We start from the raw sequence: 19249 nt of genomic DNA, 5'->3' as shown, positions 1-19249 counted from the left end.
TCCAAAGGATTGGAAAGAGGATAGAATGTTCACTTCATAAAGAAGTTGATAAGACTGTATCTTCAAATTATAGGCTGATCTGTGTGTCTTTAGTTGTAAGTTAGGAAGTGCCAAGATCCAGAATTGGTGTTAACTTTAACATTCTTTTTGAGAGGCAGTATGGGTTTGCAAAAGGGAGATTGTGTTTTACCAGTTCATTTACTTATTAAACAAGGTGATTTTGAATGCATTTAACAAGGAAAATAAATATATGCGGGACATCCAGAAAGTAAGTTCTGATGGGCTGTCAGAGAAACAAAAATATACTTACAAAAAAAACTTTATTGGAAATTAAAGTAGACATCTTTCACTACTTTTCTACATAATTTCTGCCATTGTTCAGGCACTTATCATAACAGGGCACCAAGAGTTGTATACCTTCATCGTAGAAGGTTGCCGCCTGTGACGCAAACCACGTATTCATGTTGGAGGTTTAATGGATTTTTTACAACACTCAAAAAGAATTAAAATAGAATTTAATACTTCCTATATTTCGTTCTAGTCACTAGGACATCTACGGGGATTACAGAAACAATTAATGTAACATATACACAAATAACAAACAATACTAAGCCCAACCACGTGGGTGACACTAAAGTCCTATCTAGGTAGAGCGCCCTCTAAGGGCAGTAGTCGGTGGCCTGGAATGTAAGGTGGGAACTCTGATGATGAGTGTTTCCCAAATCTTCAGAAGCTTAATGCAACCGTATTTATTGAGATTTGGTTGGTTTTTGAGAGCTGCTGCTGCTTCTAAGAAAAGTCGCTCTTTCTTGAATTTGCTGTGGTGGAGCATGGTGGTTTTCTTCCATGATACCCTGTGGGTGGTGTCCAAAACATGGTCAGCCAAGCCTGAATGGCCATAGTTGTGTTTGAAGATGTAAGACTTGTGTTCCTCTAGACGGATGGATGCTGATCTGCCTGTCTGTCCAAAGTACACCAGCTTACAGGAACAGGGTACTTTGTAAACTCCAGGCAGAGAGAGAGGATGGAGCTGATCTTTCGTAGAACGGATAAGGGTAGCAAGTTTGCGGTGGGGCTTGCTACCCTTATCCGTTCTACGAAAGATCAGCTCCCTCCTCTCTCTCTGCCTGGAGTTTACAAAGTACCCTGTTCCTGTAAGCTGGTGTACTTTGGACAGACAGGCAGATCAGCATCCATCCGTCTAGAGGAACACAAGTCTTACATCTTCAAACACAACTATGGCCATTCAGGCTTGGCTGACCATGTTTTGGACACCACCCACAGGGTATCATGGAAGAAAACCACCATGCCCCACCACAGCAAATTCAAGAAAGAGAGACTTTTCTTAGAAGCAGCAGCAGCTCTCAAAAACCAACCAAATCTCAATAAATACGGTTGCATTAAGCTTCCGAGATTTGGGAAACACTCATCACTAGAGTTCCCACCTTACATTCCAGGCCACCGACTACTGCCCTTAGAGGGCGCTCTACCTAGATAGGACTTTAGTGTCACCCACGTGGTTGGGCTTAGTATTGTTTGTTATTTGTGTATATGTTACATTAATTGTTTTTGTAATCCCCGTAGATGTCATAGTGACTAGGACGAAATATAGGAAGTATTAAATTCTATTTTAATTCTTTTTGAGTGTTGTAAAAAATCCATTAAGCCCCCAACATGATGTCCTCACAGCACTTAAGCCTCTACACACGTAAACCACGTATTGACTGCTTCTTTGACCTCGTCGTCATCTTGAAACTGCCAGCCACCAAGGAAAATTTTCAGATACGTGAAGAGGTGAAAGTTGCTTGGTGCGAGGTTAGGACTATATGGGGTCTGATGGAATTGTTCCCAGCCGAAGGTGGTGAGAAGTTGTGGTGTTACAGCGGCCATGTGTGGGCTGGCATTATCATGAATCAAAACAACACCCCTGGTAAGCATGTCATGTCATTTATTCTGGATTGTATGACACAGTTTCTTAATGGTTTGGCAGTACATACATTGATTGTTGAGCCTTGACCTAAGAAGTTTACCAGCAAAATTCCTTGTCTGTCTCAAAACACAGTGCACATGATTTTCTCAGTGGAAACTGTTGTCTTCAATTTCGTCTTCACTGGTGATGAGGTGTGACTCTACATGGACTGTTGTTTGGATTCAAGGGTTGCATGCAACACTCGTCTCCTGTGACAAGTATGCTCAGGAAAGCATCGCCATCCTCGTGGTAGTGTGTCAAGAATTCCAATGCACTGCCCAGTCGATTCACTTTGTGTTGTTCTGTAAGCAAATTCGGCATCCAGCGTGCACACAATTTCTGATAATTCAGTTTCTCCGACACAATTTCATGAAGACATGAACTTGAAATTTCTGGAAATTGCAGCAAGAGTGATGTCATAGTGAATCCCCTATTCTGTTGAATCTTCTCTTCAACTGAACGCGCCAAATTGTCAATCACTAAAGATGGCCGCCCACTCCGTTCATCATCGTTCACACCTGTCTTTCCTTCATTTAAAAGTCTTGCCCATCTTCGTTCCATTGAATCACTCATTGCGTGTTCTCCATAAACCTCAATAATTTGCCAATGAATTTCAGCTGCTTAACGTTCCTCGCATTCAAGAAACGGATAACTGATCTAATTTCACATGTGGCAGGCGATTCGATTTTCTTAGACATTACACACACACACACACACACACACACACACACACACACACACACACACACACACACACACACACACACACACACACGCCAAGAAGCGTATGCACTGCGAGAATGTCTAAAAATGGCACCAATGCCTTGCTAAGGAATCAACATACTCAGCACGCATTCGCTCCATTGTGATTGCAGCGCTGCAGTGAAAATATTTAAAAACGGAACTTACTTTCTGGACATCCCTCGTATATGGATAATATTGCCAGCCTGGCTGGCCGAGTGGTTAGCATATCCGCTCTCCAGCCTGCAGGTTCGAATCCCGCCGTGGACATGGATGTTTGTGTTGTCTGTGGAAATACTAGTGGCGGTGGTTGGCGGTAAATGGTGTTGGTGTAGTTGCGGTCATTTGGTGGATTGAGTGGTTGAGACGGGGCTGTAGAGCGGGTGCCCTCCCTCGATGAGTCTTTGGACTCCCTGGAGGTGTCAAATAATAATATTGTGCAAAAGTCTTTGATAGATTACCATTATGAAAAGTTAGTAATTGAAACAGATGGGTTGAATAATATCTTAGTACACTGGATTGCACATATTTGCTATTTGATAGGTATTAACAAGTTTTAAATGGGTGGGGAGGGGGGGAGACAATATCCCAGAAGAGAAGCCACTAGTAATATGCCCAAGAATCTGTTTTGAAGCCATTGCTATTTAATTTGCCTATTAATGATATTGGGAAAAGTTTGAATGGGAATGTGCAGTTGTTTGGGAGGGATGAGAATGGACAGATGGTTATGCTTTACAAGAGGACAGAATAGACTGGGTGAGTGGTGGATTTTTCAATTGCAAAGTTTAAGTTTTTAAAATTTGGGAAGCTAAAATAAGAATGTAGAGTATATAATTTGTGGAAATATTATTATCATCATTACTGGATGACACCTCGTCCAGGGATTCATTGCAGAATCCATACATGAAAAGTCAAAGTCAAATGAAGTATTGAAAAAGAAGTTTATAGACATTTTTCTTGAAGAATTGCAGGTTTTAGTTGTTAGGGAATACTTCATATGGGGTACAGAGCTAGATGGAATAAAAAAGGAAGAAGAGAAGCAGATTCAGCGTGTTTGCAGTTGTACTGGAAAGAGTGCTGGGCAGTTGCTGCTGCTGACCTTGTTTTTACAGGCCCAACAGAAAGTGGAAGAATGATTACTACCAGTTCAGTGGATTACTGATCTTTTAAGTACTTATAGAACAGACACAGTGCTGAAACATTGCATTTGAGATAGAGGCTGAAGTAAGTCTGTAAAGGAGAGAGAGATTATACATGAATCAAATTTCTCTCTGGATAGCTGAATTGCTCTTTCTCAGAGATGAGGTGAGGCAATGTATGATTGAAACATATATTTGGTAAATTGTTTGTACTAAATTAATATGGAAGCTGTTTTCATTGGAGGAGATAGTGAGGAGGGGTTGTATGTGTGGGGAGGGGAGACGATTTTTGGAAGCTGTAAAAAGAGGTGTGAGCAAGAGAATGAGAATTAGACTTATTTTCGCTTGAAGAGTTATGTGTGATTGGAATGCATTACCCAAAAGTTTAATGAATACAGAGACAAATGAGTTTAAGAAATAGTTTAATGAACCGTGCATATATTATTTTGGGATATTCCATGATGAATCTTTTATTTCCATGGAGGTCTGTGGAAATCAAATCTATGGAGAATTGATCACCATAGATTTGATCACCTGGGTTTTTTGAAGATCAAGAGGTGGTGGTGAGTGGTCAGACTGGTGCTAGGTGGAATGCTCCATGTGAGGATAGGCTGAAGGTGTGTGGGTTGTAAGTACTGCCACAGTTGATAGATAGAAAAGAGGGATATGGTAGAAACTTATAAGTTATTAAAGGGATTCTACAAGATTGACAAACGAAATTTTTCAATACATGATGAATAGAGAGGGCGAACTAGAGGTCACCCTTGGTGGTTGTGTAAGAGTGTAGTGAGTAATGGTGTGCATGCTGGATTTTTTACTTGGTGAGTGGTTAGAATGGATTGCCAGAATTAGTTGGGAGTGCCCTGACACTGAATGAGTTTAAGGAGAGGTATGATAGGTATTGTGTGTAAAGGTTAGTGAGGGTCTCCCACAATGAGTGTTCCGATTCCATGGAGATATACCCATATAATAGTAATAATAATAATTTCAGTTTTGTTTTCATTTGGACCCTTTGTTTTGGAAAAGCAGGCAAAATGAAATGATCTCAAATATATATATATGCCAAATTGGGTTGTGGCTGAGTCATAAACATGCTATAAGTTTTGACACATTCATTTGATTTTCACGTAAGTACTGTCACTCAATAGAATTATTTAAAATGTAATTTAATGTAATTTAATTTTTGTCACTTACATTGTAATAATGCTCACAAAACAGTGGAGATGTTAGCAGTTGAAAAATTCATCTCTCATGATACCTAGTTTAGCTACAAATACTGTTACAACTTGAATAGTGCATAAACCTTTAATCTATTGGTAAATCATTTACAGCTTTCAACACATACAACCACATGTATAATATACATATAGTGGCAATCAATGTTCAAAATGTCCCTATTTTGCCTTCACATGCCCAAAGTCTGTGAAGCCACATATCAATGGTGGTACACACAACATCCAATGGAAATATTCTGCCACTGCTCACTCCAAATCCACCTTCAGGCTGGCGATGCTGAGGTGTCATTTCTTGCAGGCTACTCTCTCAAGCTCCGACCCCAATTTGAAGTCCAACGAATTTAGATCAGGATTTCCAGACAGCCGATCAGATCGTAATATGTAGTTGGGCACATTTGCTTCCAACTATTGTTGTGTGATCCTTGCCTTGTGTACAGGGGCAAGTCCTATTGGAAGGTCAACTGCCTACTGTGAAACAAGGTGCCATACCTTGAAATCAGGGGTACCGCAGGTTCCAGCATGTGTCTTGATAATACACTTTGCCAGAGGTGTTGACCCCTTTCTCACAGAGATGCAACTTGGATCCCCCCCCCGTTGATACATCCCCCCCACACAAAACTATCACTGATGTGGCATGATGACCTCTCTGAATCCTAGGTGCTATGGGATGTGCTGTGTGACCAGGGGCATATACCCAATCATTTTGCTGGTTAAACACCTCTTCAATGGTGAATCTTATCTGTGCAGAGGATATCTCTGTGCCTGTTGACATACTGACAGAGAAATGCCTTTGATTTTATCACCCTCTGCTTCATAAGTTGTAGTGTTAGGAAGTTTCCAGTAGAACGACGATAGCCTCTCAACCCCAGACCTCTCAGGTTATTAGTTAGTACACATTGACAACATTCTCTGCAAAACATTCATCTCTTGCAACATCACTTTCTGCATTCTCACAGGATTACTGCAGAGGCATGCCTTCACATTCCTCACGAACTGTTGTGTTCTGAACATGGTAACCTGTTCATTGGCAGATACATCTTCTGTATCATTATAACATTTAATAGTCTGATAACACAAACATCCTACTGATCCCAGTTGTCCCAGTGACTTGTCCGAAGAAAACTTCAGACAAATCACTGTCACGATTCTGTCTCTATTAAAAACAATATAATGGCCTTATTTTGAATTAGTAGTCTAGTCCACTCTCATAGATTCTTGAATTCTCTTTCCTCTGATACTTTCCGATCTTGGCTGCACACACAGGTACCTTTTCCGGGATTTGTGAGATCACTTCTTACTTTGCGAACTTCAGGAAATTGGTGGCATGAAAGTCTGGTAAGGACTTTTCTTCAAACACAACTCAAATTAGTTGTCTCGCACTTCTGGCATCTATCGGCTGGAACGCAGGACTCCGACCTTGAATCGGGGCAGCTTTCCCGAACCTGGATTCAAAACAGAACAAAGACGAACTTATTCTGCCACACACATCGAATCAGCCTCTCCTTCTGCGTGGCCTTCCACCTGAAGATGATTAGCAAAACTCCGTTGCCGTAACCCTCGTAACTGCGTAACCTGCCAAACCATAACCCTCTCGTGACTGCATCGGTGTAACTCGTAACCCATAACCCCGTCATCGCAGCAATCCCCCTTTTATCTGGCTCACTTGACCTTGGGTTCTGCTACATTTTACTCCCTTGTGGATGTCATGGGTCTGCACCGTCACCTTTTTCCGTCGTTGCATTAAGGTGGGAACCCCCCCCCGTACATATTTGACCTTTGTGATTGTAATTTCCCTAGGTCATAAGTTAATAAGATAATCCATCTGGAAATATCTTTGTCTGAAACTTTCTTTAGACACAAATTATTTCACATTTAACTTTCTTTGTTCCTTTTTACAAAATTTTGACGGTTATACTATTTAACAATTCACAAAAATTTATTTGTATATTACTAAACATAACAAATTTTGCTGGTTAATCACAAGTATGTTGAATAGAATTTTGTTTACCAGTAAAATCGGTATATAAGGTATTTTTGTATAAAAATTCTTCTATACACAATTTTACACTGTGAACAGGACCACTAATGGAACTGGGCTTCGACAATTTTTGGGTAGTGTGGGCATGTGAGGAAGTTGTAACAACAGAAATAATTACTTGAATGGACCAATATATTATGTACTTTTTTTTAACTACAGGCAAAAATTTTAACAAGTTTTTTGGTCATTGTTTATCAGAACTTACACCATAATGATTATAATCAAGTAGAACAGAATCAAAATCAGATAACAGAGGGAGAGAGATGCACATATTTACAACCATGACATGAGTTTAATCTGTTATACTATTCAAGTCCAAAGAAAAGATTTAGTTATTCTAGATATATAGAGTCCACTGAAAAAGGTCATAAGTTAATGAATGCTGATCACCATGTAACACTAAAGAAAAGGATTAATGTTACATGGTGATCAGCATTCATTTCAGTAAAGTTATGAACATTCAACCATGTTAGGAATAATTACTTTAACTTCCTGACGTTATGCCTTTCATATTAAGGTCATCATTGCCAGCATGGTTGGCATATCCACTCTCCAGCCAAAGGCTGCGGGTTCAAATCTTGCTGTGGGCATGGATGTTTGTGATTGTCTGTGAAAATACTAATGGTGGTGGTGAGCGGTAGATGATATTGGCATAGATGATGATGGTAGCTGTGGTTCGTTGTAGTTGGTGAATTGAGTGGTGGAGACAGAGAGATGTAGAGTAGGTGAACTCCCTCAATGAGTCTTTGGACTCCTTAGTGGTGTCACATAATAATAATAACAATAATAATAATCTGGAGTATACACACACATATATATACAAAGACAAGCTATATTACATTTCAAACAGTATGTTAAAGTGACAATGATTTGATCAACCATTATTCTACTGGCCTGACCTCTAGTGGAAAAAAAAAACCATATCAAATAACTATATAGTGGAAAAAACAAAACTATATAATCCATAATTAATGGATTAGGCCACCACTTTTGCTGTATTAAAACTATCTATATGAATTTATTCTCTGATATTATAAATAGAATATAGCTTTGATGTAGATTTTATTATTATTTATTTATTATTTTTTTTTTTTTAAGGTTGTATGAATGGCTACAATTTTATTGTAATCTAGTGTACTTTTGTCTTTAAGTGAAGTTTTGTGAAGAATTTTGTTGTAGCCATTTTTCAGGAAGGTAACTGTTTATAACTTTTAATTCATATTTAAATGCTTGCTTTCTAGAGCAAATCTTTAAAGCATGTTTTTTAGTGTGTTAATGATACCTAGTTTTTGTGTTGTGTCGTGGCAAAAGTTTATGTGTATATATATTAGCTGTATGTAGGGTAACGGTAAACAGTGAAAGAAAGACTGCCAGAAGGAAGATGTGTGACAAGTATCAAGAAAAGGAAGTGTATGTGTGTTCTGACTTTCAATTTCAACTGTGAATTGTATGCGTTCATGTTGTTTCTTTGTTTAGGTGGCTGAAAGTGTAATGTTTGGTAGCCATGGGACCAGATAACAAAAACATTGTCAATATATCTAAGTCAGATTTTGGCTTTTAAAGTAACGAAAAGGAATCTAGAGAACATGGCTTCCATATAAAAGTTAGTAATTGGAGGTGGGGGGAGGAATAACAGTGAGTCCATGTCTGTGCCTTCTTTTTGCAGGTAAAAAGTATTTTGCCACACAAAATAGCTAGAACGGAGTACATGGGCAAAGATTTATTAGCGTGTGAAAGAATTTTTCACAAGCTAATAAATAACTTTTTTCAAGAGTGATGTCCGTAATTTTGTTTACAAAGTGCTGTGTGTTTTTAATATAGAAGGAGGAATGACCTCTAACTCCTTGAGTGCTGATGCTAGTTTCTTGACTAAATGAATTGGGGCTGTTGATACCTTCAACTATTGGTCAAGGCAGTACGTTCTGGTTTTTAATCTTGGAAACCATAAATTCTTGAGGAGTGAACGTAGTACAGAAGAGTTTTTTTTAATTGTATCTGCAGCCAGGAAGTGACTGATATAAGTAATTCTTCTGTTTTCTTTTTGATCTGATTAGTTGGGTTATATTTCACAAGTTGATAGGTGCCGTTGTCTGAGACTGATTGATTCATTTTTTCCAGGGAAGTTGTTCAGTTTAAAACATGACCAGAATATGTTGTTAATGCAAGGAGTGTTAAGATTCAATATTATAATTATGTTGTAACTTGAATGAATCTCCCAGAATATGACTCTGCTGACTCCATGGAGGATATGATAATAATGATAATAATCATTTAACTGTCTCTCAAAGTAATTACTCCAGACATCTAGACTGTCGTTATGTTTGGTTTTCATGTTACTTTAATCTCCTCTGATTCCTTACAATAGACTCTCCTCCTGTTATAAGCTTTTCAATGACTTCCATAACATTTTGCCACCTTTGTGATATGTATCATATCTCTATTCTTACAGAATCTTCCCATAACTTTTTGTTTAGGCTCTTTTACACATTGCTTTTTTACATTTTTCTCTGTATTTTTTTCAGAGCACATGGTAACTTGCATGTAATTTCATCACATGTCCCCTGGATTGAATTAGTCTATTTTTTTTTCAGAGTCTGCCAATGAAATCTCCAAGGTTTGGATCCTGTTTTCAAACTCCTTCATTTTTTCTTTTATAGTATTTATTTGTCTATAATTCCCCAATGAAAGATCTTGACTTTCATTCTTTTTAAAACTTTCTTACAACTCTTTTCATTATGATATTCAGTTCATCCTGTTCAAAACTTAATGGTGATCTCTATTTCCAATTCCTTGTATACACTCTTGTGCCCTGAACCAGTATATAAAGATATCACTATTAAATAACATGGTCAGTGAATTTTTTTTTCCCCTTCCCTCCATGTGTACATCTATGTTGGAACAGTATTAGTAATGACTAGCCAATGTCCTCAACAGAAATCCCATATGTACTTACATTATTGTTAGCTTTGATCTTTTCTCCCAATTTTCCATTGCATTTTTATATGTCCAGAAGCTTTCTACTCTGTTTTTTAAGACTGGCTTTTCCTTTTTCTTCATGTCAGCTGCTTTCTCTAGTGAAGTGAACCATTCCTCCACTTCTTCCTTAGTTAGAACCTTCTGTGGACCATAGAGAAATATTGTCTTATTGTCCAGTTACCCATTTTGATGTTTATCCACATCACTACTTGATATATTGCATGCCATTCAAGAAGATTATCCTCATATTTAGTATTGAACAACATAGCTCTGCCTTCCTTTTCCTGATCACTGTTACTTAAATTACTTAAATATAACAAATTGTGTTTATTTAAAAGAATCTTACCTGTTTTTATCTTCTTTGTCTCTGTAATCAGTGATGTTGATAGTACCTATCTTCAATTTTGCTGATGTTAAACTGGAATTTTCATTGTTTCTCTAACAAAAATAGTAGGGAAGCCTTGCTTTACCATTCAGTGTCACAGCTGGAATGACATTTCATCGTGTACTATCATTATCTTTTGGTTTAAGAAATAAATAAAAAAAAAAACTTAGATAATTTGTTAAATTCTGTGTTTATAACCATTCACCATTAATTTTGATTCACATTGCTGTATAATTCAAATCTCTTTTAGCTTTATTACTTCTCTTGGATTGTCATTTATGGCCTTATGTGAGCCATCCTATCCACCTGTCCTTGCATTTAGTTTCCTGGATGAACTTCAAAGAGAATTTATAACAATTTATGACACACGGCAAATAAATTGTACAGTGAGACCATATGCATTTATTGAATTCGGTAAGTTCTGTTACTTATTTAAATTGCATACCTGTTAATAAATTATGAAAACCAATTTCAATGCATAAAGTATGAAAACTGATAGAAATGTATAAATTATTTAATTTCACAAAATAATAAATTTAATATATTGCTAACAGAATCAGGAAATATAATTTTAAGAATTAGAGTGCCAAACAAATTGTTAAGCAAACAGGATTTAATTTCATATAAAAAAAATTATTATTAAATTAATTATTATTAATTTAATAATAATATTAATGAGTCTCTGGACACCTCCAGGGAGTCCAAAGACTCATTGAGGGAAGGCACCCACTCTACAACTCTGTCTCCACCACTCACAATCCACCAACTACAACGAACCGCAACTACCATCATTATATACACCAATGGCATCTACTGCCCACCAGCACCCCTAGTATTTTCACAGACAATTACAAACATCCATGCCAACAGCATTTTGGCTGGAGAGCAAATATGCTAACAACTCGACCAACACGCCGATGTTTTTTAAAAAAGCTTTTTTTAACTAACAAACGGAATGTACATTCATAGCTTACAGTATTTATTCAGAAACCCTTAATGTTGAGTTTTCATGTCAGATTTGTTTTGGCTTGATTAAAATTATCACCGAAGCAATTAAGACTGATAAGCTAATAAGTTGTCTGTTAATTGCATTGTTCTCCAGCCGGTCACAGAAAGTTCTGGTTTTTCATTCCATGCAATTTTTTCATTACACTGTTTTCGTCGGATAAAAACATCTCCATGTATTTAGATTCACATGCATGGTGCACTTGGTCAAATGGATGTTGGAAAGAATGAAAAACTTTAAAGCATTACATTTAAGTGAATTTATAACCATTTTTGACACACACAGCAAATGAAAAATGTAAGCATACATTGTGCAAACATGGCTAAAAGACCATAACCAAACATTCTGTGTGCTCTCCTGGCCACCTAATTCTCCTGATTTGAATATATTTATTATGAATAATTTGAATATATATCATATATTCTTGCCAAGAAAAATTAGGTTCATGGTATTCTAGAGAAAGAAATCTATTCTGTTCAGAAACTGAATATCATAAAAATATTAAAAAATTGTTTTTTCTTAATGAAACATAAGACAGTTCCTTTTTTTTTTTTTTTTTTTAATGCAACTTCATCTAACAGATAGTTGTAAACAGCAATATATTAGTACCGGGGGCATACTAAGAATGTTTGTTATACTATTATTATAAGAAGCAGGCCAGAAGATTTACAACTGTTGTACAGAAAGCTAATTCTGACTATGTAAAAAAAACTAGCTGTGTAAGCTAAAGACAACCCAAAATAATTCTGTCATTATTCTGCAAGTAAAAGAAAATGAATATGAAAGCATAGCACTATTGAATACAGACGATGTATGCGCATGTAACAGATACAGAAGAGAACTTTCACCTAATGAATGCCCATTTTTCTAAAAGATATCAACCTTGTGTAAGCAACATTCAGTGCACCTCTTCACTGGATGAAGAAACTCAATTATATGAGTAGGAGGTACAAGAGTTGTTGCACAAACTGAATAATAATTCAGTAATAAGCACTAATGGAATATCAGCATGGATGCTAAAAGTTGAACTGGCTATTACTTTGAACAGACTCTATAATTTGAGAACAGGGTATATTTCACAGAAGTGAAAAGAATGTATGCTAATCCCATTGCACACCACCTTCTTCACAGCATTCATTCTCAACTTCTAAGGATGCCCTTCATACAACGAAACTTTTTTAAAAATAAAAAATAAACTTTTATAGCATAAGCATATTTCTGCTTTCTCAGAAGCATGCTATATTATGTTATGAAAAAGTTAAAAAAAAAAGCTAGAGACATAAAACTTATCACATTAAGCACTGAAAAAATACAACAGATAAAAAATTAAAACAAACACCAAATGTATGAGCACAAATGTACACTAGTTGTTATTGTAGCATCATCAAATTCTTGCCTTCAGGGAGGTATGAAGGTTAATAAGATAGTTCTACATGAAAAAGTTACATCATTACTAACTTCCTATCAACAATTTTCCTCCAAATTAATCTTTTATCTGCCAAGAATCCAATATTATTAGATTTTATATTTTTTTCTTCTAAGGCACTTCTTACTGCATCAATCTGCCCAGTGATGTTGCTAGAGCTTTTGCCGCCCGGGGCGGTCCCTGAGTTTTCCACCCCTCTCAATACACACCAAAAATACTACAAAACGTCAAAACAACGTATAGGGTAAGGTTCAAAGTGCTGCCTGGGGCGGTATTTTTCCGCATTCCATACCTTCTTCTGCCACACCCTGTTAGGTATCCACCTGGATACTGAATGAACGAGGATGGGCTGGCTATTTGGGATTTAGCCGACCAAATTGTATTCTTCTTGATTTAAACCACAATATAAAATGATGGTACAACATGATAGAATTTTATGCCGGCTGGGGCATCGCCTGGTTAAATAATTTATTGTGTGATTTATTCTCACTAGTAACTTTACATAGCTTAACCTAATAAGTCTTCTAGTTTGATGAATAAGCTATTATAGCTTCAGTAAATAAAACTGTCTTTTATACTAGCTTAATGGAAACCATTATTTGCATTTCTGAAATAAAACTCAGAAATACAAATCTTGGGTGACTTACTTTAATTGTTTTAGTGTATTTGATAAAGTGCTTAGGAAGCTTCCACAAGCTCTGAACTATAAAAGCTATAAACCATACAGCATCTTAATGCACACTACTCGAAACCCTACATGAGAATGAGCAACTTCACCAGTGTGTATCCTGTTTGCATTCACTAGCAGAACCTGTCTCATAATTCATAAGAATATGTCTCAAAGATAAGCAAATAAAAAGGAAAAAAATTTTTTCTTCCTTTCAGAAACTGCTGTTTTAAAAGAATAAATTTTTATTTGCTTTATGGTTGAGTAGGAGGCAATCTATTTTAATCAAGCCAAATTATAATAATTTCATTTATCGAGCTTGAAGCAATTCAGCGTTGTATGACTTTGAGAGCTTAGCTTAGCTTATGCTCTATTTAGAAGCTAACTACTAATAAAACATTTGTTAGCAGAGAAAACAGTATGACTGATTGTAGTAGTAAAGTGTAAGTTATCTATGATGAAACTGCAAGCTGTGTAGATGCAGGATGATTTTAATAGATTCACAGTATGGGCAAAACATAATGGATGTCAATTTAATGCAGAAAAGTGTAAAGTTATGCATTTTTGGATACAAAGATTACAAGCTATGTACCACATTGAGCAAACTGTACTCCAGGAAATTGATGAAGCCAGTAATTTGGGAGTAGTAATAGATAGATTTGAAGTTTAGAGGACATTGCTAAGTTAGCTCAGAGGATTGTTTGGTTATTAAAAAACACACTAGCAAGCAGAGATTACAGAGTTATTATTCCTTTTATAAAACCACATCTGGTTGTATCAAGGCTTTATAAGTTACTTAAAGGATATTTGATAGGATTGATATAGGGGAAATGTTTCAGCACTTGGCTTTTTTTTTGGGGGGGGGGATGCAAAACAAGGTCATCCCTGGCAGTTGGGTAAGAGTGGTCAGCAAGGGCATAAAGACTATTTTTGCTTGAAGGGTGTTGAATGAATGAAATGGATTGCCCAAGTCAATTATGAGAGCAAAGAGAGGTATGGTAGATATTGTGTTGCTAGTTTGGATCTCCCACAATGAGTTTTATGACTTCATGGAGGTTCCTGTACAATAATAATAATAATAAATATTTGGACTGAAACTTTTATTTTAGAAATATAAATGTTTTTTTTATCCTTTGGCTGATTACAAACCAAAGAAATTTCATCAAGTGAGAATATGAAAACAAGTTCCAATTAAGTGTCAGTTAAAATTATAATTATCATACTTTTTAAGAAAGTATTTTTAAGTAGTTGTATTGAGTATATGTCTAAATATATTGGATCAACACATGCCACTGTTAGAGCCTAATCTATTAATTTGTATAGCAGACAAACTTCTTAATATTATCTTTATTTATTAGATAACTGTATTCAGAAAACACGTCAGCGTTACAACAAGCCACGATCATTAACAACGTGCATCAACTTATCAGATCTTAGTACAGAAATTAAGTTGCGTCCTCCACAGCAGTTAAATTTGCAAGATTTGTTACCTGTAGGTGGAGCTAGTTCTTCTGTTTTACCATCTGTTGGTAAGTTGAAAACATTTGATGAATACATTTTTATATATATATATATATATATACGTAGATCTTGATATTTAAGGTTTAGACAGACTTAGTATTGCTCTGATCATTCTTTTAATGATAAAAAAATATTAAAAACAGATTATTAAATAATGCAAAATTTATTAAAGCTTTACAGCTAATATTCTCTAGCATAACACTAGCATTGAGAGCAAACACATAAAGCAAGCAGCATATTAAAACTTTACAGCTAATATTTTCTAACATAATACCAGCATAATTAAGTTAAATTGCAAAGAAACCTCTCTTTTTATCTTTATATAAAAATCAGCTGAATTAACACTGTATAAAAGACATTTAAAAAAAAAAAAATTTAAATGTTCACCTCTTCCAAATAGTAAAAATTAATATAGAATCAGCCTGTTTATAGATTTAGTGTACTTGGTGTACAAAGTTTTTACAAGATCCTTTAGTAATATCACAAAAATTTAAAGGAAGTGTGATGAATAAGTGACGTTTCCTTTCATTTGATTATGGTGGTTTGTTTATTCCATACTCGCACACTCCAGGCATGCCATAGTTGAAGAAACAGATGTAACTGATGTTGTTCATATTAGACCTCAACAGAATGATCAGTTTGACATAGATTGAGGTTACGTGAGAATGGAATTTGGTTGCATGAAACTGTTCCAAATTTGGGGAACTTGCATCCTTCTTACTTAAGCTCAACAGCCAAGGATGTCCAGTTTAGCCCACTAGATGAGTGCTATTTAGGACCTTAGGCCTGCTCTCAGTTAACATGCTTCAGCTTCATTACTTAGTGTAGTGTCTGTGTACACATATCTTAATACATTTTGTTCTCGGATGATGGTAGTTTCACTTTAATGAAGTGGAAGTATTAATTAAATTTATTTTAGTTAATATATTAGTCTATATTGTAATTTCTTTAAAAAATACAGTTACCTTAGGTGACCAGGGAATGCACTTTGTCTTTGGTAGAAAGTGAGGGGGGGGGGAAATGGTTTGTATTGGAAAGAAAGAAGGAAAAGTTAAATTTTCGTACAATATGAGCACTTCTTTCAGAAACACTTAACATAAGGAATAGTTTTCTTTCATTCTCACCAGAGAGTTGTTTTAGCAAATAGCTATTCATTATGTTATGAATAATGGATGTATGGTAGCCATTTAAACAGTGGTCAGCCAATATACAATCCTATTTAGGGACTAACAGTTGTTTATTAGAGCAGTGACATAGCATTTTGATGATACTACATTTCTGCTAGATGGGTGGATGGATGGAAGTCAGTATGGTTGCTTCTTCTGATAAAAGTGGACTTTCCATAAATGGAAAAAAAAATAACTCAAGATCCATCAGGAAGACAATATATGAGACACTTCAGAAGTAAGGTCATTTTCAGTTTTTACAGTAAATTTGATGCACTTGTGGATACTGTCAGTTGTCTGAAGGACAATTTGAAGGTCATCTTTTCAACCAAGCAATGACATTGTTAGTTGGTTAGCATACCAGTTACCTGCCTGGTTGGCTGAGTGGTTAGCATACCACTCTTCAACCAACAGGCTGGGAGTTCGAATACCACTATGGGCATGGATGTTTGTGATTGTCTTTAGGTGGGAGATGAATTTCATCTGCTTGTGTGAGACCACTGCCCTGCTTATTGGAAGTTTGAAGTGGCTTGAAAAAGTTCCATGTTTGATTTCTAGAGAAGGTTTTCCAAATTATGTAAAAAATAAATTTAAAATATATAAAATTGATTAAAAAAAAAATTATGATACAGTTGCTGTGAGGTCCAAAGGACATATATGGCACCATCTTGAAACCAGTATAATACTATTGGTGAAATGTATTTTTGCCTATACATTGTATATGTTTTCTTGGACAGTTTTCCTGGTTTCAGGGGAAAAAATGTTTCTGGGAAGGAAACTGTCTCTCCCATGAGACCTTCAATTGAAAAAGTCCTGTTAAGGGTCCTTTGTGTCCTAGACAGGATTCAAACTCAGGTCTTTTCAACCTGTGGAAGCTCACATGTTAATGAAATGGCAGTAAGCTCAAGAATGTAGAAATATAATATTAACCTCCCAAACGGCTAGAACGTCTATAGACATCCAGCTAAATCTGGATATGATTCAGCCCACCTGTTGAAAGAAGAACATGGATAAGAAGTGCAATTTGGCTGTGATGCCATTTAAAAGGTGTGATAAACCCTCACGCTGAAGAGAACACTTAATCGGATTATCTCATATTCATAGCTGTGTCTCAGTTACCTATAACAAGAAATGCAGTTCCTTGTTCTATGCTGGGTAACTGGATCTTAGTTATATTGGATAGACTAAAAATATAGAAAATATTTATATTTTTGTTTTCTCTTTTTATTGTACAATACAATTTTAATGCCTGGATAAAATAAAGATCCTTGCATAATTTCTTCACTTAAATATTGCCTTACCTCAGAGAACCAATTTCATTTTTAATTTTTTTGCGCTAATTTTTTTCTAATCGCTTACTCGACAGAACATTTTCTTTGTTCTCGAAGAAATTAATTCACGATAATTATTTGAAATATTATTTAAAAAAAAAAAAGAAAGAAAACCGGCTGCCGATGCTCCAGATTATATTATTTTTATTTTTGTTCAAAATTATCGAAATCAAATAATACTTCACAGATTTCCTTTGGGATGCGCTTGATCAACTTTGCTTTATAGAGAATATCATGAAATTCTTTAATCATATCACTAAATTTTTTTCTTTATATGGTAATCTACTGTTCTTTGCACTTTCACTTTCTTGGTTTCCCTGGTTAATTGGTCATTACAAAATGAAATTAACAGTTATGATTTAAATTTATATGTATATATTTTCTGCATAATTCTGATATTATACTCCAATTTTTAAAGTAAGCAATACTTTTGTTTATTTTCTATCATTCAAAATATGTATATGCACATGCAGCAAATGTGAAATTTACAATATATTTCCATATTTTTACAATAGAATTGAACTTTATTTTGCCTTTGATAGTTTAACTCCCCCCCGTTGCATCACTATCACACACACACCCGAAAACTGTTATGTGAAACATAGGTACAGTTTTTATTTAATTTGTTATTTTTCTCTAGTAATTGTTCCACTTAACTTTAATTTTTCGATACAGAAACTAGGTGGTGATTATTATAAATTAGCAAATTATAAATCAGAAAATATACATATTATTTCCTGATTATTATAAATCAGCAAATTATGTGATATTGGATAATAGGGGAAATTAATATTTAAAATCACTTTCATCCTGCAAATGCAATATCAGAATAAAGAAAGATGGAAAAACAACAAGATTTTTCCAGCCTGTAAAATATTCAGATATTGCTTGAGGCTCTTTAGCATGCTGCCTACTGGGCATGTTCTGTTGTTCTGTTTCTCAGTGTGGGTTAGTAATCTCTGTTAGCTTACAGCTTATTACTGGGCAGAAATGAATATTAGTAAGTATACCTACTAATTAATACCTACTAATTACTAATAAATAAAATTCATTTACGAGATGGCAAGCAGCAGTAGCAGTAACATTTAGGGTAAGAAAAGGAAAGTTCGTGAGATGCAGCAAAGTTGGAGCCTTTGCCTTTCGAACAGCTCTTGTTCTACTGATGAGGAGCGAAATCCTAGCTCTGAAGATGGCGATCTGCCTGTACTTTAGATATGTCTTCATGCAGAAAATGGGTGATCACCACTGAACGTATACCAGTTCATCTTGAAGGCGAATTTTTTAAGTTGTTTTTATAAACAGAATGATATATTGTTCTTTCGAAATGTCTAAAGCATATTTTTGAAGGAATAAAATATGAGAGGAACTGGAATATTCTTTCCAGTTCCTCTTGAAGACGAATTTTTAAGTTGTTTTTATAACACACAGAATGACATTATTCGTTCGAAGTGGGTTATAGTACATTTTCGAAGGAATGAAATAAAAATAGGGATAACCATTAGGAGTATCTCATGCCTTCTCTGTGCAAACGTTTTTTCATGTCAACAACTGCAAGACTTTGGTATCAATGCCATTATTCTTATATGTAGGGAAATTAATATCAGAGATGAGACTAAATGTTTTTTCAAGCCTCCAGCAAACTGAATGAT

The 19249-nt window shown here is 35.5% G+C and overlaps 1 protein-coding gene across 2 annotated transcripts in view; it reads left to right on the top strand.

Annotated features, from left to right (window-relative positions):
* LOC150105488 (vesicle-trafficking protein SEC22a-like) overlaps nucleotides 1-19249 on the top strand; it is a 115894-nt gene that overhangs the window by 40514 nt on the left and 56131 nt on the right. For both annotated transcript variants that reach the window (XM_090394203.1, XM_090394202.1), the window contains exons 3-4: nucleotides 10734-10897; nucleotides 14941-15111. In XM_090394203.1, the coding sequence (XP_090250329.1) occupies nucleotides 10734-10897; nucleotides 14941-15111 (335 nt within the window). The remainder of the gene's footprint in view (nucleotides 1-10733; nucleotides 10898-14940; nucleotides 15112-19249) is intronic.

The sequence above is a fragment of the Typopeltis vanoorti genome, chromosome 6, assembly GCF_054136105.1.
Source record: "Typopeltis vanoorti isolate ZY-2024b chromosome 6, IOZ_Tvanoo_1.0, whole genome shotgun sequence".
Lineage (NCBI taxonomy): Eukaryota > Metazoa > Arthropoda > Arachnida > Uropygi > Thelyphonidae > Typopeltis > Typopeltis vanoorti.
This window is presented reverse-complemented; position numbering and strand designations above follow the sequence as displayed.